This window comes from Cygnus atratus, chromosome 5 (assembly GCF_013377495.2).
Source record: "Cygnus atratus isolate AKBS03 ecotype Queensland, Australia chromosome 5, CAtr_DNAZoo_HiC_assembly, whole genome shotgun sequence".
Lineage (NCBI taxonomy): Eukaryota > Metazoa > Chordata > Aves > Anseriformes > Anatidae > Cygnus > Cygnus atratus.
The window spans coordinates 39041075-39063983 of NC_066366.1; the positions used below are offsets into that span (position 1 = coordinate 39041075).

A 22909-nucleotide genomic window follows, 5' to 3' on the forward strand; every position below is an offset into this window, starting at 1 on the left:
AAGCAGTTATGAAGCCAGTTCTGGAGCTGCCCTGCCACTTCTCAAAACAAACCCAAACCCTGGGCTATTTGGGGGCTTTCCAGCATTGGAGTGCCACAGTGACGCACAGAGACCAAATGAGAAATAGTTCGGAGAGGGATGAGGGAAGGAGCATGCCACAGCCTCCCTCACAACCCCAAAATCCCGTTTCACCAACCACCTACAAAATAACAGCAATTATTATTAGAAGAGCCCGCAAGCTCCTCTTCCATACAGCAGAAGGCCATCAAGGGAGGGAGAATAACCAAGAGGGGAAAAGAAAATCAAGGAAACGCAGAGGCAGCTCGGAGTTTAAAGGTGATTTATTGCTTCACAGCTACACGACGAGAGGATTTCACACATCACGCAGCGCCCCGTTTCCACCCCCATGGAAGCGGGGGCTCCCCACGGCCACGATTAGCCAAGAAACAGCCCAAAAGAGCTGCACGTGACGGTAATTTCTTTCCCCGCAGCTCCCCCAGCCCTCCGGGGGATTTTTTTACCCCTCCCTGAGGCGGCCGGGGCCGCGACCATTGAGTGGGGAGGGGGACGGTGGGAGGGGGGAGTCACCTTGCTCTGCACCCCCCCACACCCTGAGGTGGGCTAGCCCATCACCATGACAACGACCAATCAATGTGCCCCTTTCCCCCCCCCACTAGGGTTGGCCGTCCGGAAGCCTAGAGAAGGCGCGCACCCCCTTCTCCCCCTTTCAGCCAATCAGAACGCAGAGAAAAAGCGCGAGGTGGGCGGGGCCTCACGCCGCGCCGCCTATAAAAGGGGGCTGGCAGGGGCCGCGCGGCTCATTCGCGGCTGGCACTGGAAGTGTAAGGTGGGGTGGGAGCAGGGAGAGCCCCGCCGCGCCCGTCCGCCTATCGCCCTAACGGCCGCCTCACCGCCCTTTCCCCGCACCAGCACCATGAAGACCAAATTCTGTAACGGCGACGCCGACCCGTCCCCGCTCGGGCTCCTCCTCGGCTGCAGCCCCGGTTCTGCCGGCGGCGGGGGCGGTGGTGTTCTCCCCGCCGGTGGGGGTGGGCAGTCCCCTTCGGCTCTCCCTCACGCCGAGCCCGAGGGGAAGGAGCCCGTCCCGCCGCCTTCCTCCCTGCTGGCCCGCGAGGAGGAACCGCCGCTCGACCCCCGCACACGGCGCAGGGCCTATCTGTGGTGCAAGGAGTTCCTGCCCGGCGCCTGGCGGGGGCTGCGGGAGGAGCAGCTGCGCATCGACCCCATCAGGTCAGTGCCGGGGCCGCCTCTTTGCTTTATTTTCCTTCAATTTCCCTAAATTCGCCTCTCCGCGCCCCACGCCGCGCTCCCACGGGGCGCTGCGGGCACGCCCCTCACCCCCCCCACGCTATTTCCCTATGCTTGTGGTGCGCCCCCGCCCCCGCGGCGGGTAATGGTGGGGTCCGGGGAGGGCAGGGAGTGCTGGGGTCCGGCCGCTTCCATCGCGCCGCGGGGGAGGGTGCGGACACTTGGAAAGCCCCAGCCTCGCTGCATCCTCCGCCGGCATCTGGGGGGGGGGGGGTGGATGGGGAGCCGCTGTGTGCCCCCAGCCGGGCTCCCCGGGGGAGAAGAGCCTCTGAGGATGCCCAGAGCCGCAGAAATCAGCGGCTAGATGCCGCGTGTCGGAGATGGGGAGCATCTCTGGCCGTACCAAGCACCGCTGGTGACTCAGCGCGCTGACAGCCTGTAGGAGACTGGGTTTTGGCAGCCCGCGGGCGTGAGGTGGGGGTGTTGTGGAAGCCCTGAGTGATGTGTTGAGGATCCTTGCCTTTTTTCTTGCAGAATTGCATCGTCTTTTTGTGTGGCTGCCCTGTATGTTTGTCCAGCCAATGCTAGTTCAGGGTTTCACTTACAAGTTGTGTGGTGTCTCGATGCTCAGTCATCCCACCTGATCAAACATTTGTGGTTTTAAAGTACACACTTGTCCGTTATTCACCTTGACTCACTGAGTTTGCTTTTCTGATCACTTATGTTTCTAAATATATGGCTTTCCTAATTATCCTAACATCTATCCTTCTGTTTATTCATGAAATACATGCAAATAACCCCCTGGTTAGTGATGATGAAAGAAAGTATAAAACTGTTGATGAAGATCTCAGATATCTATGTGAGCATAATTAACTCCTTAAGAGCCAGTACAGAAAGTCTATTTGTAAAGTACTTTTGCTCACTTGACAATGCTACTGATGTAGTAACTTGTTAAAGGGAGAGAATCTTGAGAAAAAGTGACACTGTTCCTAGGCAGTGTTCCTAGGCTACAGAAACGACTACACTGTTATTTCTGGAATCTAATTTGCTTGATTCTGTTTTCATCCTTAGTAGTCTGTACTGCTGACTCCAGTACTTAATTTCTAAAGCCTTAGGTTTTAGCACAGTTATTCCTGTGTTTCTTGGAAACTTCCCCTGTAAAATACTACTTGAGAAATTGCTTGGTATCATCTGATTGGGAAGAAGAGAGGATGGGCAGAACTTTAAGAATGTGTTAGATCATGGGAATTGGCAGTTGCATTTATTTTAGCAAAAGCCTTTTCGCTGCTTTCATCTGAGGAGAACACAGTCACGTTGGTTTGCAGATTCTGGTTTCACAACAGTTGGGCAGTATGCATTCTCCAGTCACTACTGCTGTTTTGACTGTGTTAGTACAAATCATGTTTATGAATGCCAGTTAAATACATGATATCATAGGATGAGGAGGTCCATATTCTTTGTTTCAGAGCGAAGAAATCCATGCCTAATCAGAATGCAAACATAAGTACACCCGATTGCTGTGGCTGTGATTATTTGGGGAGTTCATGAATAGTTTTGAAAAAAGGTGACCCTTTTGGAAGTGCTTACCCTTCATTAATTGGTAGTAGACTAACTAGTAGCTTATCTGTCTAGGGGTCTTTTGACCTTGTTAAGCTGCTGAGTACTTTTTAGGAGAAGCATACCTTTTATTACCTTCCTGTAATTAGAGGTAACTTCTAATGCAGGCAGAGCATGTTCAAGTAACTGAAGTGTTCATACAGTGTTTGTTTAGCTCTAGCCCAGTGTTTTTTTATGAAGTCAGTTCCAATGTATTTCCCTCCTACTTAAACATGATTTTTTCTGTATGGACTTAGAAAAGGTGAAAAAGGATTTTCAAAACTTGTCTTACAATGGTTCCAGTGGACCCCAAAGTGTAGCTGGTATAACTAACTGGCATTCTGATCCCCTCTGAGAGTGAGGTTTTGCTCTTCATTTGATATCCTTTCCATCTGTCTGGTTTTTCTACCTGTTCACCTTCATGGCTCAAAGTTACTCCATGTTACTTCTCAAAACATCTGTTTTTGAATGCCTGCCAAGCCACCTGGTTCTCTTCTGCCTGGTTTCTTGAGCATATTGTGCAGCTGCTGTTTTACACTGTTCTTTTGATTTTTTTTTTGTCCTTCTTAGTCATTGGCTTTGGGTCTGTAAGTCAGCCCTTCTGTGTGTCACCTCCCAGTAAGTACCTACATGTCAGCCACTTTTTTGGTAGCCTTCCCCTAAAAGTCTTCGTTACTTCCACAATGAGATTGTAAGAGAATCCAGAAAATCACTTAAAAGTGTTAAGATGAGTATCAGGTTGGGGATAAATATCACTTGTAGCATGCTGCTTTGCCTGGCTTTTAAATCTGCGCTTCCTCATCCCTCTGCTGTTAGCCTCTGTGTTTGGATTGTATCTGTTTTTGAAGGGTGTCTCTTTAATGATACAAGTGTTTCAGTAGAGCTGATTTGCATTTCTGTTCTGCAAGTAAACCAGAAGTTCTGGTACATCTTTCTCTACTGTAAGAGGAAGTAGAAAAAATCTGCTGCAGAAAGTGTATTTGTGAACATATGAAGAAAAATGAAGGTGATGCAACTAGACAACATAGTAAAAAAAAAAAAAAGCTGATTGAGTAGACCCGTGTCTGTAATGTGACTACAAGAAACCAAGAAAAATCACCCCTAATGTAGTATTTATCTTTTTTGATAAACCCATAGCACACAAAGATGCTGTCACTTTTTCCCTGATGATATGAAAAGCCAGCATACTTGTGTTACCACTGAATGACTGAAGCACAGGTCTCCTCAGTTTGTGTCCTACCTGATAAGTATGGGAGATTTTAGTCTTAAATACAGGAGCGATTTCTTTAAAATAAAGAATTGTTTTAAATTTAAAATGTAATTCTACTCTTAAAATGAGTTGGAGTGATAGCATAGTATGACTTGCATCAGTACCACAGATAGTCAGCTTTTAAATCTTTGTAGCTAATTCTTGTAGCTGGCAGCTCAGTGATACCAGCTCTTAATTCACACTTGGTTTTGTACTCACTGCATGATGTGAAACTCCTTCTGCTGTCATCTCGATCATTTGTGCAACAAGTATTTCTGACAAGACTCCAGTTAGAAGTCTTGAAAATATTTACATTCACAGAAGTCTACATCTTAGCTGTGTAATGTGTTTTACTTCAGTTTGTTCATAGCTCAAGCCATAATTAGGATTACGGTGAGCTGTATGTTAGGAAGCATGAGGCTGCCCATCTTTTTCCTGAAATCTTACGGGTTACTGGCAGTGTTGGAAAACTGTTTCTCATGAGTAGATCTGTCATGTGTAGTGATAGGTATGTTAGTATGTCTCCATACATGCTCATCCCAATTAGGTAATAATCACTAATCACCCTTCTCTGTGCAGAGGTGGCCTCAGCAACATGCTGTTTCAGTGCTCTCTACCTGATACCATTGAGACAGTTGCAGATGAACCACGGAAAGTTCTCCTGCGCTTATATGGTGCAATCCTGCAGATGGTGAGTATATAGAGTGCTTTGGGAGTGGGAGGGCTTCTGTAGCTTAATTGTGCTATGTTTGGAGATCTTCATCTGTGACACACTGCAAGTGTGCTGCTTTATCCATTTGGGAATGTTTTAGTGGCAGTGGGGTAGATTGTTAGCTTAAGGCAGTTCTCTTTATAGTTTGTTATTGCCTAGAACTTACACTCCTTTCTACACAGATCCTGACTGGCGTGTATCAGCTGAAGGCTCATTTGCTGTCCGTTTGATCAGTAATGTTTTGTTCGTGGTGTTAAGTTTGGACTGTGGTGTTTCAGAAAAGTTATTAAAATCTGCTTCTGTACAGTATTGTAGGACTCTGGCATAACTAGCAAGATTGCAAGAGACTAAACCGCTTAATTTTAATCTTGGTAGCGCTTACGAATCTGAGATTGAAGTTTTTGTCAAACTTAACTGATACAATGCTCGAGCATTTTCTTAGAGACATGGGTAACTGTTACTGGAAAACTTAATCTGTAGTGTTAGAATAAAAATCAAGCACAAACATCGATATCATATAGCTATGTCATTCTAAAATACGCTTTCCTAAGTGTGTGATGTGCCCTGTAGTTGGTGTAGAAACTTAACAAGATGTTTACCAAAATCTTCTACTGTTCCTTTTCTTTTATCTGGTCAGTAAAAATAGCAAAATGGAAATAGCATTGAAATTCGTCAAGCCTTAGGAGAAGCGGGTGGCAAATCTGCTTCAAATTGTAAGGTTTAAAATAAGACAATTTTGTAAAGGTGGTCTCTTTTAAACCTTACAGGCTATTACTGAAGGACTATACAGCAGATCTTCTCTTACCCATCTCTGCTAGACATTTGATTCTTCTGTAATAAATCATAAGTGTTTAACCTTATGAAAAATTGCGGCTTTGTAAAATTACATTCGGATGTTGTCAATTCGACTTAGAGGGTCTGGTTTCATTATCTATTAATTTGTGATATTTTCCAATACTCAGTATTTATCAAAATTGCTTGCTTTATCAGTTATTTGCTTTGAGTAACTGATCCATTATCTGCAGGAGATTGTTCTTGAAATTTCAGCCCATTCTTCCTGCATCTGCTGTCTTGATCAAGCTTACTATCAAAAAATATCACTGATATTGTCACTTAACTGGCTTTAAAGTATTCTTTTATAATGTAATGTGAGATATTAACTTTCCCATGGTAGCAAACTACCAGAAATATGTAAAAGATTCTAGTGGCTTGAAATAACAAGGAACCCTTGGCTATAACACCATATGTGTGTTGAGAACGTTAAACTGCTAAACAAGAAAAGTGTGTAGAAGTTCATTAGTTCCAGCTTAAATAGTCTGTCCTTTGGCTTAAGAGAAACCAAAAGCAAAGTGGGGAAAAAAAAAACTTTGGGAAACCTTTTGAAGTCACTAGGATTGATAAGATTTTTTTCATAATTATTAATGGCTTTAATGCAATGCTGACTTGATATGTAGAAGGCTTCAGTAGGATCATGGGCTGTAAAATTTACATAGTGATAGAACTTGTGTTGCCCAAGAGCTGCGAAGAAATGTAGCCTTTCTCCTTTTTTCCCCTTTTTTAGAGGAAATGTAGATTTCAGAGTTTGGTTGCCCTTCTCTTCCTTCAGGGTTTTTCTTAACTTGTCTTTTCTATGCCCCTATTCACTGAAGAAATCAAAACAAAATTTTGGTCTCTAAAATCAGAGAACTAATTCGGTTTGAAAATTGAAAGTGTGTTCATAACTTTCTAACCTTTCTACTCTTGGTGTTGAAGGATCTTTTGAGATGTCTAACTTCCTTTATTTCCATAGTGGCAGTGAAATGACTGCTCTTGTTGGTGCAGTTCACTAAAGGTTAAGTAAGCAGAGAAGGTCCCAAGGTAAAACTTTCAGATTGCATTGAGGTTCACAATTTTTGTCAACAAACATTTGTCTCTTCCAGCCCTTATACCTTAAGTGCAAATTAAAATATAAGCAAACTGTTTTATTGGGGTATTTTGAAAGCCTCACTTAGGATTCGTATGAATTTCAAGGTGGCATAAGCAGAATCTTATGACAAGCCTGTTGTCGTAAGGGAGTGATTTGATAATTTTTTTACTAATGTCACTTAAGCTTAAAGCCCTGTAGAAATTAAGGGACACTACTTAGCAAGTTGAGTTTTGAGACCTTAATATTAAAATTGAGACTTCATTCTCAATGACTTAACTTTAACTGCCGGAGTATTAGTAGTTACCACTTGTTTGTTTGAGCCTTTGTAGCATGCTTTAACTCTTGTCCATTTTATTTCTTGTTGAAATTGGAGTGCAAAACAGTGATACCAGCTCCTCTTACTCCTTACTGTAAATACTATAGGTCTGTAGCAGTCCATACCAAATTGATATAGGTACAGCTGATGAGTTTAAGTTAAAACATTGAATAGCATAGAGATGAAAAATAGATACCTGATACTAATTTAAGAGTGAATAATCCGTAATTTTCTTCGAGCCACCTTTTAAAAGAACCTTTCTTTGCAGTTTGAAAATAGCCCCAGTTTGCTTATTATGAATCTTGGAAGACACAAATGTCAGTACATGAAACTCATCCAATATAAACCATGCCAGTTGGCTAAAGCTGCCACACAGGGAAGGCTCTGTGCCTTCCTCTGTCATAGCTGATTTGTTTAAGCCAATTTTTTGTGTGCATGAATGTTTTGGGGGGGAGCTGGGGGGACATGAACTGACCTGACTTGGCCATTACTATGAATGGTCGCACTGGCATGGATGTTTAAAAATCAAGGACTTCTCTTGAGTATATCCTTGAGCAGAACTTTTTTTAAGAGAAGAATTTGTGCTTGTGACAGGTTAAAGTACTAACCACATTAAAACTCAAATGTTTGAGGCACAATGCAGATATGTCATACATTGGAAAAAGGGAAATGTCTTACTCTGCTTCTTTTATTCTTGCTCCGGCTTAGTAGCTAAATTGACAGGGGAGCACTAAAAGTAAAACTTCCTCATTGCAAAATGTCATAACTGTTGGCTATGTTCAGTTAAAACAACTGACACAAAAGGTTCTCCAACAGTGCTATTTAATGTCCAGACTTCAAGATTGGATTTCATACAGATCACTGCAGTGGTTCTACTTAAATTCAGAACAACCAAAAATTCCCAAGTCTTAGAAATGCCAATAGGATTTCAACGTGTGCTAGCGTCAACAACAGAAAAGCCCAAATTAAGGTGAATTTATTCAAAGTTCACCTATGAAAAGGTAAAATGGGAATTGATTCCCATTCTTCTACACATGTCAAAAGAACCTTGAACTCTGATTCACTGGGGCTCTGTTACTTTGCAATAGCCAAACCAAAATCTTGTATATAAATGAGGAAAACCAAACCAGTGTACCTAATTTTCATCTCTGGTCTCTCAACTTCTCTGTGAGCAGACACAGAATAAGTATAAATGGTTGCCACTGTTCTGTGGTAGATCTTTTTCCATACCTGCCTTGCTGCCTTTTATTTTTTTTAACTAAATAAAATGCAGACTGCTGTGTAACTGTAATTATCAACGTCTTCTGTGGTTGTTGGTGTCCATGTCTGTTTGTAGCATGGAGTAACTACAAATCCCTGGCACTGGCAGACGGCTTGAAAGAAACCAAGCACCTCTTACGGGGATATATTTGTGTTGGGTGGAGTTAAGGGTATTCTGGGGGTAATGTACCACTTTAGTTGTATATGCATGTGTTCTCTGCTGCAGGCTTGCCCATGCGATCGTGCCTAGAGCACTCTGGTTTCCAGGTGACAGACACGATTCACGGTATAGTATGAGATCTCTGAAGTTGGAGCGTTCTCTACAGCTTTCATTTTCTTTAGTACTGGATTTCATTTGTTTAAAAATAAGGCTTATGTAGCACCAGCTACTGTCTGTGCATCTGAATGTTTAGTGCAATAACAAAATACCAAAATACTGCCCCTTCCTTTCCTCTGCTCCCTCATAAGAGAATGGTAACTTGAAATGAAGAGGATTAGATGTCTTTGTGGCTTTTGTAGGACTTGAACTGTGAATATTTCATGCTATAGGAGTTCAGCAAGCTAGTCTCAGTTCCTATCAGTGATCAAGGGCAGGTCCTCAGGAGAAGAAACAGGTATTGCTGAATCAAAAACTGTTTGCATTCCCACCCTGTTCAAATAAATGTCTTCCACTAGCTTCTAAAATTAAAAAAGCTTCCCCTGCATAGGTTGCTTCTGTAACTTCTCAAGCAGTTCCTTTTGGTGTTGTAATTCCTTGGGATGTGAAAATAGTGCACTACCTTGATTTAGACTTACTTGAACACAAATACAGCTGAGTATATTCAAAAAAAAAAGTGGAGCAAAAACCTAAGAATTAAATTTGCAGGCAGAGCCAACAGTTATTTTAGAAAAAGGTGAAAGTTCCTCCCTCCTTTGTACAGAATTCTTCTGTCAAGCATGGTTTGTGTTTTTATGTAGAGTTGATTTAGCTACAAGAGAAATAAATGTGGGAATAATAAAATTAAGGAGAAAATGCTGGAAGAACTCCATTTTCTCTCAAACTGCCAGATGTGTAAGCACAGTCTGATCATCTTTTTCTAGTCAGATCAGGTACTGTGGAGTGTCTCCCCTTCTAGGACTTCAGTCTCATAGCTGAATTGTGCTGCCTTAAAATCAATGTATATGATCAGTGAACTATAAAGTGGAGACTATAAACAACTTCTGATGTTGTGTATCTAGTTGTCCTCAATTACTAAAATCATAGTGAGATTTCTTAATGTGCTTTGAGAATAAGCCTTCTCGCAGCAACAAAAATACTGAACAACTGTTTTAAATAGTTTGCTCCCAAAGATGTAGGCAGCATGCCCTGTCCTAGATGATATCTCTGTTTAGAGGGAATGATTAAAAAACCTCCTGGAGTTATTTAATCATTCTCTTACTTGGGTAAATAAAATGTCCTTATTGCTGTAGATGTGAATAGCTCCCAGATTTTTCAGTTAGTGTGCTATCGGAGTTTAAGCCGAGAACACAAGCTAGAAATGTAGATGAAAAATGTCACGGTATGGAATGTTTGAGTTTAATTCTTAAAACTCCTGTTACATAAAATTGCTACCTGCTTTATTTTGTTTTCCTTGACCACATGTACTGGAGGCTTTCCTAATTCTAGGCTGAGTACATGGCCACTTGTGAAGACTGATCCTCTCCAAGCTCCCATTCACATTTTCAAGTTATTTACAAATTACTTGGTATTCATTCTCCTCTTGACAATAATGCTCTATGCTGAGGGAACAGAAAAGAGGAAGGGATGCTGCAGAAGTCTCCTTTTCTGATGACTCTGCAATGCACATCCCTAACTGTCTCTTTCTAATGGCACGGTAGGTGCCATTAAGATATCTCCAACGCTAATTTGAGGTGGACTCTTAGAACTGGCTAGCTCTTTACACAGTATGACTTCTGTAAAGCGGATGCCAGTTCAGGTTCTAGGGAAAAGCCTAATCTGCTTACCTTCTGATGAACTGACCCATTCTGAGAGCACCATTAATCAGGAAAGACTCCTGGATGGTGAGTAACTTTCTGACTGTTCAAGAAAAATCTGTAAGATGCAATAGTGGTATTGATGTAGGACATGCTTGTTCAGAGAAGCCCTCTGTAAATTACTTTAATATTACTGTGTAGCTACACGTTTAGCTTTAGTGAATGTTTTGACTTTATTAATTTCCCTGAAAGGAATATAAACTAATAGTAGTTCTCCTACTGTCTCGTTTTAAGCTTATCCTAGTGGAATGGGAAGTACTTGCTGAAAGACCATCGTTTCATGTTAACTATACTTCTTCTATAGCTTCTGAAGTACTGTAACTGCATAGCTCGTGTCAATCATTAGCTTGTTGTACTGTACTTAAGGCAGCTGGTGTTGCTTAACTGTATTCTGTTAAGTTCCTACTTCCACCCTTGTTTTGGACATGTTAGAAGGTTGGAACAGAAAGGTATGCACCCGGTTCTGGCAATGAAATGCTTTTATTCAGAAGGTGGAGATGCAGGCTACCTTTATGGGCCTCTGAACCTAGTCTGGTTTAAACAGTCAACGGTGGAATTGCAACATAAGTAGCAGCCACAAACTGTCGCTAAATCTAAGCAAATACTTGCTTTCTCTTCTCCTTACCTTCAGACCTTTAAAGGACAAGGTTTTTTATTGCATCTTGAATTTTAAATGTGCAGCTCCATTGAAAGCATGTGCCACTGAAGGTTCGGGTACTGAGGGTATGTTCTAATAACTCTGAAACTGCCTTGTAATGAATTACCAAGCCTAACACAATTCATTATACGTGGAATTGGTTAAAGTTTTGCTTCTATACTGCAGCTCTTACTGCTATATCTTTAGCTTACGTGGACATTTCATTTGAAGAAAAATCCAGGATTTGCACAGCCAGTGCATAGTGGTCCATGCATGTGTAGCCTGGACAGTCTACAGTAAAGAAATCGAGTCAAAAATTTTGGAAAATAAGGTAGCTGCAAGTACTTTGCAAGCCTCAAAACATGACTTTTACTAATAGTCCTTCTAAAGCTTTTATGTAATCTATGTAGTTTTTTACAAGTGCTTTAGCTGCAAGAAGAATGTCATCCTGGATGTCATTCAGAGGGACTTAATTTTCTCTTAATTAAAAACATTCCTCTAAGCTTCTGATACATTGAACTCCAGTTCTGAAATACTGGGAAACAACAACAAAAAAAGCTGAAACCCAGCTCCTGGGCTATTTACAGGAGTGGCTTGGTCTCAGTGGCACATCCTTTTGAAAGGTTTTGGAATTGGTGAAATAGTATTGTGGTCAGAGATCAGATGGATACTAGTGTTGTAGTTGTCACAGATCAAGACAATGTTGAGATACCTAGTTAACTGTAGCTGGCACTTCTACTCCCTTTGTTCTGGTGGTTGCAGGTTAATCATGTTAAATTTCATCTTCTCATTGTGTTTGTTTTTTCTCATTCATAGAGGTCCTGTAATAAAGGAGAGTCTGTACGGTCTCAGAAGGAAAATGACTTGCAAGTAAGTAATTAAATTTGCTTACTTGACAGAATTTTATAAATAGTAAAGAAATGTTAAGAGTCTGCTTATTCTGAACCAGTAGTTACTCTGCCTGGTGTCTGGGCTGGATTTCTAGAAACCATAGAGAGTAATGAAGAAAACAGATCTATTTGCTCACAGAAGTGACACAATGTATCTGTACATAGCTTAGAAAGATTTAAACATTCCACATTTGCGTAAAACATCCCAATTTCAACACTAAATGGCTTCTTACCAATTCCAACCCTTGTACCAGTACTGCTGTTTTGGGTAGTAGGCTCTTTCTGTGGTAGAGGAATACTGATACTCTGCTTCTCCTAATCCATACTTTATAATAAATAACTTAGCTCTTCTGAGGAAAGTGATATGGAGCTGGAGAGAACTTCATTTTGAACACAAAGTGGTTTTGATTAGCATTGTGCTTGGATCATCTGCAGTCTGCAGACTTCAGTTGTCTTGTATTTGGAACCATTTCTGCTCATCCAGCATAATGTCTGAGTGTAATATTTCATAATTGTCTGAACAGAATTTGGTAGTTTAGATTTCTACCCTGATATTTCTCCAAAGAAATATCATTTTGGCATGTTAGCCAGATGCTTTCCTTGTTATGTACTGTCACTTCTCAGTTCTGTAATGGTTTTGGTAGTGATGAGGGAGAAGTACATCTTATTTGAGTTTGATAAGTGCTGCTTTTTTGTCTTCATATTTTTTACCTTCTGGGAATACCATCTGAAAACAGCTCAAGCATTTATTTTCTAGTGAGTGGAGCTCAACTCAGCTTAAACTGGTTTTAAAGTTGTTCATGAGTGACTACTTCTGAAGCTTTGAATTTTTAGTTATGGAGGTGATTTTTTTTACAACCCACCACCAGCAAAATCCAATAAAAATGTTCCTGAACTTGTAAAAGAAAACAAACCCCACCCTGGTGCAAGCAACTCACAGAAGTTTTGCAGTACAGGAAGCAAGGCTTTGAACTTCAGAACTGTCTTCATTTGTTGCCTGAAAATAGTGATTCGAAGATGTGATCAGTGCTGGTAGACTATTGTTTTCTGCTAGGAACTCCATAGTGCTGGAACTTCACTGTTGGATTGGTGAATTTAATTGTTTTCAGGAGGCACTTGATAATTTTCTGGAGTCTAGGTGAAAATTGCAGTGAGATTTGATCAGAGGAGTTACTGGCATCCTCTGGAGAGAGCTGTTTATTTCCATACCTGTATTTGTCATTACTGTGTGGAGTAGAGGTCCATCAGATATTATGAAGGAGGAACCCTGGCACGAGAGATGTGTAGATTATATTACTCCAGAGCTCTCACTGTCCTTGTTCTCAAGTGACCAGTCTTAAAGCAGTCAGTTCTTTTGCTGCTCTGTTTAAACCTTTTTCTCCTAAGAGCCAGGCCCCAGAGCATTCGAACTCAAATGTTGTTGTGCAGCTGCTGTTAGGTAGTATTTGCCTGTACTTCTATCTTGAAGCAGATAGTTCATGGAGAGAGACTGTCATTCTTATTAATACTGCTGAAACAGAAGTTTACAAACTTGCAAGCACATAGTTTTGGATTATTTTAATATTTTAATGTTCTAAATTCTGAAGTGTTTTACATGACAGGATTAGGCAGACACATGGCAGAAGTAACCCAGAAGTGAACTGTAAGTAAATGGAAATGTCACCCTTTCTGGTTGTCATTCCTGATGTATTAAGGGACATCTTAATAAAGAACAGGCGCATAGCTTGTGAAAAACAAGGCCCCTCTAAGCTCTGCTATTAAAACGTGACTTCAAGTTCCACTCTGAAGATAAAGGACTAGAGAAAAACACTAGGATTATAAACCATTCTAGAGCTTTTTGTTAATGAATCATAAATTTTCTTTGAACTTTCTTTGGGCTAAGTTGTCAAACTTAGGTGGGTTCAAGGAATATTTAAGTTTGAAATCGGGGCAAAAAAAACCATTTCTCCTGCGGAAAGTGGATTGCAGTGATAGGAACTCATAGGATATTCTCAGAGATGAAGAAAAATTGAGAAATTTGGTCATGTTCGGTTATTCCTTTTCTTTGGCACTTGCTGTTATCCAAGCATGAATTCTTCTAGTAAGATGTGGAAACGAGGAACTAACATCTTTGCGGACACAGCCCACAGGATTGCTCTATTCAGATTTTTAAAATGCCTTGATGCTGTACCAGTAACACAAGTTTAGTGTCTGTTGGCACTGGAGTAGGCATTTAGTAACCTATATCTGATTTGCTTTGTGGTCTTTGGTGTTGGGCTTCAGAAGTGAACTGAAAAGTTCACAGGTACAGTGGTGAGTGTATGTGAAATGATTAAAAGTACACTTTGGTGCATGCATTCCTCATCGATGAGATGGAAAAGCCGTGGAAGACATGGATGTAATGCATTGATATGCAAGGCATCCTAAACTCTCAGTTGATATTCTTGATGGCCTTTTCACTTTTGATTAGAGTTAAAACTTCAGAATGTCTTGCCAGTACTTTGTAGTGAAATGCTAGACTTTCTTGAAGATACCAGAATAACAAGGTAGGGGACAGTAATTAAAAAAAGCAATGGAACTGCCCAAGTTCGCTTGGGAGTGGAACTGAGTTATTTACTTCACTGCAGTGAAGACAGTAATGCAAAATGCTCTGTAGTCCAAAATACTTGAGAGCTTTCCTGTGTTGTGCTCTTACTGCTTATGTTTGTAAGAATTGTGGATCAGATTTTGAGGCAAGCTGCACAAATGTAGGAAGAATGAGCAGACCTCTAGGATTTAAGTACAGCTGGATTCCTGTTGATATAATGGCTAGATGCATTGATTTATTTGCAGCTTCTGTTTATTTAGAACTAATCTTACCTGTCAAGAAAGCTATACTTCAGTGGTTTTAACTGTATTTTTGAGACATGCATCATATTTCTATTAATTTTAAAGCCTTTGTATAAAAAAAGCTGTCTGGCCTGTGATTGCTACAGAATGAGTTTATTGATGTAAGGAAAAGTTCTTTAAGATCGAGGCGTGTTTGAAGATAGCGAAGGAATAATGCTTATTCACACCCACCCACCCTCTCCTTAGCAGGAGTTTAAATTATCTCCCTTTAATAAAATACATAAAATGTGCTTAACAAGCACAAATCCTAATTCATTCTTCTGAATGAAGAACTGGTTAGTTCAGTCACTCACTCAATTCACTTGCATAATTAAAATGTCCTTTTGTAAGGCAGTGCTCCAAAGTCTGTTAAAATCGCTAAGAATAATATTTACAGTTTCTGTGATGTGCTTCAGTAGGATAAGCTGCTTCAGGAAATAAATTTACAGAGTTCCCACAGGTTAGGGAGGAGAGAATAGTTTGCTTTTTGCGTAGTCTTCCTTTGACCTGGCCCATGTATTGGTATCTAAGTCATGCTTATTTCCTCCCCAGTTTTAAACTTGAAAGAAAGACATTTGTATTGCTGCCATGTTAATTACCAGTTGTTATTAGTCAGGAAACTTGAGTTAGTAAAATGCCAAGTCCTCCTCTTGAAGCTAACCCTAAAACTTCTTACTCTGAAGTAGTTTAGCTATAGCATACACCTAAGTTCTTTCTTGTGGAAGCACCAGCTAATGTTTTGTTTTGTTTTTTTTTTTTGTTTTTTAATGAAGGGGGCAGAAGCCATGGTTTTGGAAAGTGTTATGTTTGCCATTCTTGCAGAGAGAGCTCTTGGTCCAAAGCTGTATGGAATCTTTCCACAAGGGCGACTGGAGGAATTTATTCCCGTAAGTCCTGTTCATGATTATTTAGTGGACTGGTAGTTGTTTTAATTGGTTGTGACAAGAAGGTCTCTGGACTGCCTGGAAAAGCAGGGATGTGGGAATGGAATACTTGGCAGTCTGTAGTAATTGCTGGCTGTAATTTGATACAGTTATACTGGGTGTTGGAGAGCCCAATTATAGCTCTTGCCAGGGAGAGATATCTAAAACCTCTTCAGCTGTAGCAGAGACTCAAATGAAGATAAAAAGCCTGTTAGATACCAAACATAGCATTGGAAGCTATAGAGTAACACTTTCCTTTAACAGCAGCAAGAGCAGATACTTTTGATGTTCTTAAATACTTCTGCTCAGTCTGCTTTGAGGATATTCTTGGTGTGAGATTTGATATTCCCCAGGTCTTGATCTAGGAGAAAAGTGACTAAGTCATAAGTAAGGTAGGCTAGTTAACTGCGCTTTTCCAAAGGCAGCAACTATGAAAGTTCATTTGGGATGGAAGAAAAGTGTATTGCTTGAGTACTGTCTCATGCTAGTACTTGTATTTCTCAACCGTATTTTAAGAATACTTTATTTTACTACAGAGCAGGAAACTAAGTACTGAAGAACTAAGCTTACCTGACATATCCGCTGAAATAGCTGAGAAGATGGCTAGATTTCATGGCATGAAAATGCCATTTAATAAAGAACCGAAGTGGCTTTTTGGGACAATGGAAAAGTAAGTTATACGATACTTTAAACTACAAGAAATGAGATTTCTTGGAAGCAGAGTACCCAAAAAATGTTCTGTAGTTACCCACGGAATTTAAAATAACTTTGGGGTGGAGGGGCATTTTCTTCAGTCACTCTTTTAAACTTTCTTGATTTTTAGTTTAAATCTTACCGTAGTATGGGAAGACGTGTTTATTGACATAAGCACTGTACTGTTTTCTTTTTTTTAACAGGTATCTAAATCAAGTGCTGAGGATTAAATTTACCAGAGAATCCAAAACTAGAAAACTGAACAAACTCCTCAGTTACAATCTACCTCAGGAGATGAAAAATCTGAGGTAAGCTTATCTATCTTCCACTTCACACAGTTTTATTACAAATGTGTATATTTGCTCTAACATGTTGAACAGCATAATACCCTATATTAATTTCACTTGAGAAGTTGGAGATTTTGTGATTCTGTGACCAACTTGAGTCTAATGTTACTTCAAACTGATAATCACTTGCTGATCAGTGTCCAACTTCAGTCCTGATCTTGTGCTCATAATTGAGAAAATAGGGTCTTGATAGAAATGAATAGCACTTCAAATTCTCACAACGAAAGCCATCCTTTACCTGGAAGAACTGAAGGTAGGGATTTGTTGCTTATTAGATTCTCTATTGCTGTTTTCCAGAGCTATGCTTGAAGCTACTTCATCACCGGTTGTATTTTGCCACAATGACTGTCAGGAAGGTAAGCTCCTAATGCTTCATGACTGTGATCAATGATGCATTGTTCAGCCTTTTTCTGATCATTTGTTTGCTCTCTGAGAGGTAGTCCCATTATCCCGGTACTGCCGTGGCAGCAGTGGCAAGGCAAAACGCTTTGACTTCAACAGCCCTCCGAGGCCGGTTATAGTGTCATAACTGTGTTAAACCAGGCGTGTGACCTGTACTAACACATGCTCTGTTAGTACAGGTCAGCTGATGCTGGGAGCCCTGGGTGATTCCTATCAAGACTGTACCTTTCTTAGTGGTCTGAAATAAGAGTAGGTTAGGATAACCTGTAGCCCATTTGAAAGAAAAATACTGAAAAAGTACAGTGAATGGTGAAAATGGAGATGTGGGAAGATTGTCAGCAGTTATCAATTTCTTACTGATAAGAAACAAAAATCCTGTTTTCAATACTTTCTCTGGGAGTCATGGAGGGAATAATACATTTTCTGAACCAGTTCTCCAAGGGGGTGAGGAAGGAGGAGGCAGGGCTCAAGGTGCTGGGTATGCTGTGCCTGGACTTCCTTTACCCTGTATGGAGGGTAAGCTGGGCTGAGCTGGAAGGATGCTGTACTAGGACCATATGTGGGGCTGTCATGCTCTTGTGGGTCCCAGCCTTGATAGCTAAGGCTGGGGAATGGGCCTGGAAAAGGATTGTCCTGAGGGATAGGTAGCATGAGGTGGTGGTGTGGGGGAGGCCACTGGTCTTAGTTCTGAAGAGCCAGCGCGGCAGTGGTGGAGTTCAGGATCTCACTGCTGGTGTGGCAAGGTGCGGTACCAGAGGAGTTGAGCATGACAGGGCTGAGGTGAGCTTTGCAAGCTAAATTTCCAGGGCATAAGGCAAGTATTTGAAGGTACAGGGAAAAATACTGTGCTTTTTCTGTTGGTGCAAAGGTAGGGCAAGGGGATTTGGCATGGAAGACAGGTGTACATATGGGTAGGGGGCAAACTGTTGGAGAAATTAGAATGAGTATAAATTGATTTACTGGTAGTAAAAAGTTATCACTTGGCACAGGCAGTCTTGATGACTTTTAGATGAGCTGTAGTGACAGTGAATTGAAAGGATGGTTAAACCATGTTATACAGGAGAAGGCTGAGCTTTTCAGTTGGTACCTGTTGTGCCACACAGAGCAGCAAAGTAATCAAGTCCGTGGCTTTCAGGCTGATCAAAAGCAATTCCTGTCCCCAGTGTTGTGTGATCAGTGATAGTGCTGTGCACATCTGAGAGGTGCTGCATAATTTAGACCTCAAGCATTGGAAAGAAGCAATTCAGTGAGGGCTGCCAAGGCTGATGGTGTCACCTGATTTAGCTGCAAGCTAAACACTATTGGAGAAGCAGGGACCCTTGGGGAAACAAATCTATTTCCGTGCCTGTACAGAAGAAAACCTTTTTGCTTTCAGCTTCGCAAGGTTTATAGTATTTATCTCAACTTCCAGTGAGCTGATATATAGCCAATGCAACTTGGCTATTCCCTTTACTCATCTGTGTGGGTGTAAAGGATAACTGGGATGATCTGAACAATGGTTCTTAGTGTTGCTTTTCTGTAATTTCCATATGACTTCATTGAATATGCTGTACATCTTCACACTGTCTTGCTTAATATTATCTTACCATTTTTAGGTAATGTCTTGCTTCTGGAAGGCAGAGAGAATTCAGAAAAACAAAAGCTGATGCTCATTGACTTTGAATACAGCAGCTATAATTACCGGTAACCCATTTTAGTCTTTTCTGTTCAGCAAGGAGGTGTATTGCCTTTTAAAAGACACAGTGAGAGCAAGTGTTGCACTGCTGATTATCTCAATTCTAATGAGTTGTTCTGATCTTAGTGGTGGACAAGAAATGCAACCAGTCAAAACAGCTTTGGTCCTGATGGCTTTGGGTGTAGGCCTAGCAGAAACAGCATGGTTGCAGTTGCTGGAGCTTGTTGTACTAGAGAGCCTGTTTACATGCAAATAACTTCTTGTCTGCCCGTCAAAACTTCTTTCTAGTGGCAAGACGAGAATAGTGCATTGTGTGTACCTAATATATGTAGAAAAGCTAAGCTTTCCCTACTTTGTGCAGTTCTTTCAAATGGTTTTCTCATCTGTGCAAACAATACTAACAGTAATCCTAGGATTTTTTTGTTACCCAAAATGCTTTCTGTTCTTATGTCATGTATTTATGGATGACTTAAACGTGTGGAGTTGTTGGGATCATTAAATGTTAGCAGAGTTGAAACATAAATAGAACTCAATGCCAAAATGTAAAAGTAGGATGTGTTAAGTAGCTTGATCAGTATGATCTCCTTGCCTGCAAGAATGCTGATGTTAGATGCATCTGACTTAGCTCTAAGAAGCAATGCGTACTTGGGTATTTTAACTGACTGCATTGATATAAAACTTGGTAGTGAAGTCTAGTATTTTCATGTAGCTGGTAGAGTTTTGATTTATAACTGCCCATCTTTACTAATTGATTTTAATAACTTGCAAAAAAGGTGCAGTTCATCTCTACCTCCTTTAGCAAAAGCTGCAGCAAATTCTACTAAGTAGCCTTGTGCTATGAAACTTGATTTTAGGCTTGCTGAAGCAAGAACAGATGACTAGTGTGTAAATAAAGGCTGTCTTTTTTTCAGAGGTTTTGACATTGGAAATCACTTCTGTGAATGGATGTATGATTACACATATGAGAAGTATCCATTCTTCAAAGCTAGTGTTCTGAAATATCCTTCAAAGAAGCAACAGGTAGGAATATTAAAATAAGTAATAAGCCGGAGTCCACAGTTTCCAGATCTTAACCCTCCGATTCTGGTTTGGACTTGCTTTGTCACAAACCCTTTCTTCCATGACTTCCTCACATATAATACTTGATACAATCCTGACTGTCTTTGCTTTAAAACCTTACAAACTTCATTACAAGCAGCCATTCAGGATAGAATATTTATGATTTGCCATGTAGGTATGCACCACAGAAAAAAATCCTGTAGTTGTGGAGTACAGCATTGAAACAAGCTGGCAGTAACAAAATGTCAGTTGTTGTCTTAATAATATGCCTTTTGCTAAACCAAACTTCCAAGCAACTAGTGGAATTGCCAATAATCTTAAAACTAACTTCAACAGTGTCAATGTTTGGAACATGTAAATAACACACTAAAAGGCCCACTAAGTTCTGTAAGGAGCAAATATGTCTTGAGACAAATTTGTAACTTTTTGATTACTTGCCTTCTAGCTTCACTTTATTTCTAGTTACCTGTCTGCATTCCATGATGGCTTTGAAAATCTGAGCAATGAAGAGAAATTCAAGCTAGAAGAGGAAGTGTTGATAGAAGTTAACAGGTAACTTACCATTCTCAGCTCTGTCTTGAAACTTTCATGCTGCCTGCATGTATACCTCATTGGGTGGAGGAACATCAGCCAAGAGAGACTTTAAGCTATCTTTATATGGTAAAGAAAAATCTGTCAGTTGCAAGTCTTAGATGTGTGACATTCATTTAGTGGAGTAAATGAAATATTACTCTGGGGAGACTAATGGAATTATTTGTAACAGGATATTGAAGTAAGGTGTTGTGACTTAGCTGGGTATCTTGGTAAACAGTCTTGTCATTTCAGGTTTGCCCTTGCATCACACTTCTTCTGGGGTCTGTGGTCTATTATACAAGCAAAGATCTCATCCATTGAATTTGGTTACCTGGTAAGATCTTTATGATTAAAGTTTAATTAAAAATGTATGCTCTAAGGAATCTGTGATACATCAGAGTAAACGAAATGGCTTTTCAACACAACTGAACTTCTAAGTGGAGTAAAAAAAAAATCTTAAATCAATCCGTTACTAGCTAGTGCTCTTTCCTTAGCATGATAACACGTAAGATTCTAGATTTCAGAAATTATTCCCGTTGTTACATAGACTAGCCTTATGTGGCAGATGCTGCAGTGGCATGACTGCCTTGCAGTGCAGTGGTTCTTCTGCAGTAAGAGGTCCCATGCAAGAGGGAAGCTACCGTGCAGTAAGTGTGAATTAGTAAAGTGAACACTATCCAAGTGCATGTGTAACAGGTTCATATCTGTTGTGCAACAGTATCAATGGCAGGGAGCTTCTGCTTACAAATCAGTAATTCATGGTAGAAGATGCCTAGTGTACTGTAAAGTGATACAACTTTCAGGTATGTAGAAAATCCTATGGGAACTGTTGCAGAAGCCATTCTTTTTAGTGAAATCCTGTCCTTTTAAAATTTCTATTTCCTGATGTTCTGGCAGCAGCTAACAGTGTTAGAGTTGAAATAAGACTGGAGGAAATTCTGGAGGCGAGAGCACCTTTGGAGAGTATCTTTCTCAAATAGATTAATTACTTGAGATGATGGATTAAAGTAACACTGATATCTTCACTGTTTCCCCATACCAAATAAAGAAACAGAACTGTTCACTATATGAATGTTCCTTATTTCCCCAGGAATATGCATTATCCAGATTTGATGCATACTTTGATCAGAAGAAGAAGCTGAAGGTGTGAATGTGAGAGGAGTGGCCTGTTGGTTACTGTATGAAGAGGGCAGCTGGACAGAACTTTCACTGTGCTTAGGCTACTGTATCTGTAACGAAGGTGTCACTGACTTCCAGTTCCTTGGAAGGCAGGTGTACAATACTGAAGACTGTATAGAAATGACTTGTTTACAGTTTCATAACTACATGGAATGAGATGGGGAGGCAAAAGTAAAAATACAACAGTGCAATATCTTTAAATCCTTTTAATCTAGAAGGTATTTTATATTGTGGGAGAAGCTTACAGTTAAGTGTCAATACCATGTGCATTAGAGCAAACAGTGTTACTATGAGTATGTTTTCTAGGGGTGTGCTGAAATTAGGGTGACTGTTGTAAGCAGAACAGCTGTGATGATGCATTGTAGACACTGCCTCTTAATGAGAAGGAAAAGCAAAGGAGACAATTGTTATACTGTGAAGTAGGCTTCAAATCTTACTGTGAGATCAGATTCAACATGCCCCGTGAACACTATCTTCAAAGCTGCTGATATGTTACACCACTTTAACCATAAAACAACTAAACACACTGAAGCGGTATGCTTTAAGGTGTTATCTACATAGACATGAATGTTTCTCTTAAGCTGGTGTGCCTGTGAAGTGTGAATGAACTTTGAACTGGACATTCTGAAGGAGTTTGTCTTGAACTGTTCATTCCATATCCTTTGAGAACATGCTTTAGCCCGGCCTGGTTGTCTCTTAAAATGCTGCGTCCTGCACAGGGGGTTTTGTGGGCTGGCAGCACTGGGAAGAGTGCCTTGAATTACTCTAGCTACTCCCCAGACAACTGGATTGACGTTGACAATACTTGTAATTGGAGCCCATCTCTCTTCTTGACTTGTTGCCACAGTACATGGCTATAAGGAACAGTAGAGCCAAAGACTGCGGAGAACACTTCAGGAAATTGCTGTTCTGTCCATCCAATGCTTATGTGGCTTGGGAGGTGCTTTCCTTGTACCTCCAATTTTCATGTTCCAGCAATCCAGTAAAGTGGAGCATCTTGTGGGGAACAATAATGTGTATATTGAAACTTGAGTATAATCTGTGTACGTCATCTAAAGATTTCTTTAGATTTTTTGGGGGAACTCGTTTATTTTGAACGTTATTTGTTTGTGCTTTCTAACACTGTATTATAAATAATAAACTTTTAAGTCTACCCTTTTTCATTTGTATAGCAAATACTGTTCCAAGCAGTTGAAGAAAATGTGCAGCATTTCATGTACTGTATAGCATAACTTGTAAAAGCTGTCATTTTATTCTCTAGTATAGAGAATCATTTTGCATATACAACTATTAATACTTTATAATAAATATAAAGCACTTAAGAGTATCAACCATGATGTTTTTAAGTCTTCATTGTATCTGC

General features: G+C 40.4%; 1 protein-coding gene across 2 annotated transcripts; it reads left to right on the plus strand.

Moving 5' to 3' along the window:
- Nucleotides 1-790: 790 nt before the first annotated feature.
- Nucleotides 791-22868, plus strand: CHKA (choline kinase alpha). Of its 2 annotated transcripts, XM_035539645.2 has the most exons (12): nucleotides 791-1251; nucleotides 4694-4805; nucleotides 11775-11828; nucleotides 15469-15582; nucleotides 16155-16288; nucleotides 16515-16619; nucleotides 16956-17014; nucleotides 18656-18743; nucleotides 19647-19755; nucleotides 20240-20346; nucleotides 20620-20701; nucleotides 21458-22868. In XM_035539645.2, exons 1-12 carry the CDS (start codon nucleotides 935-937, stop codon nucleotides 21515-21517), a joined length of 1341 nt encoding a protein of 446 aa, XP_035395538.1. In that variant the 5' UTR covers nucleotides 791-934; the 3' UTR covers nucleotides 21518-22868. The 2 variants fall into 2 exon arrangements, with proteins under 2 accessions (XP_035395538.1, XP_035395539.1); XM_035539646.2 differs by lacking the exon at nucleotides 11775-11828 and having other exon boundaries at nucleotides 821-1251.
- The last annotated feature ends 41 nt before the right edge of the window (nucleotides 22869-22909 follow it).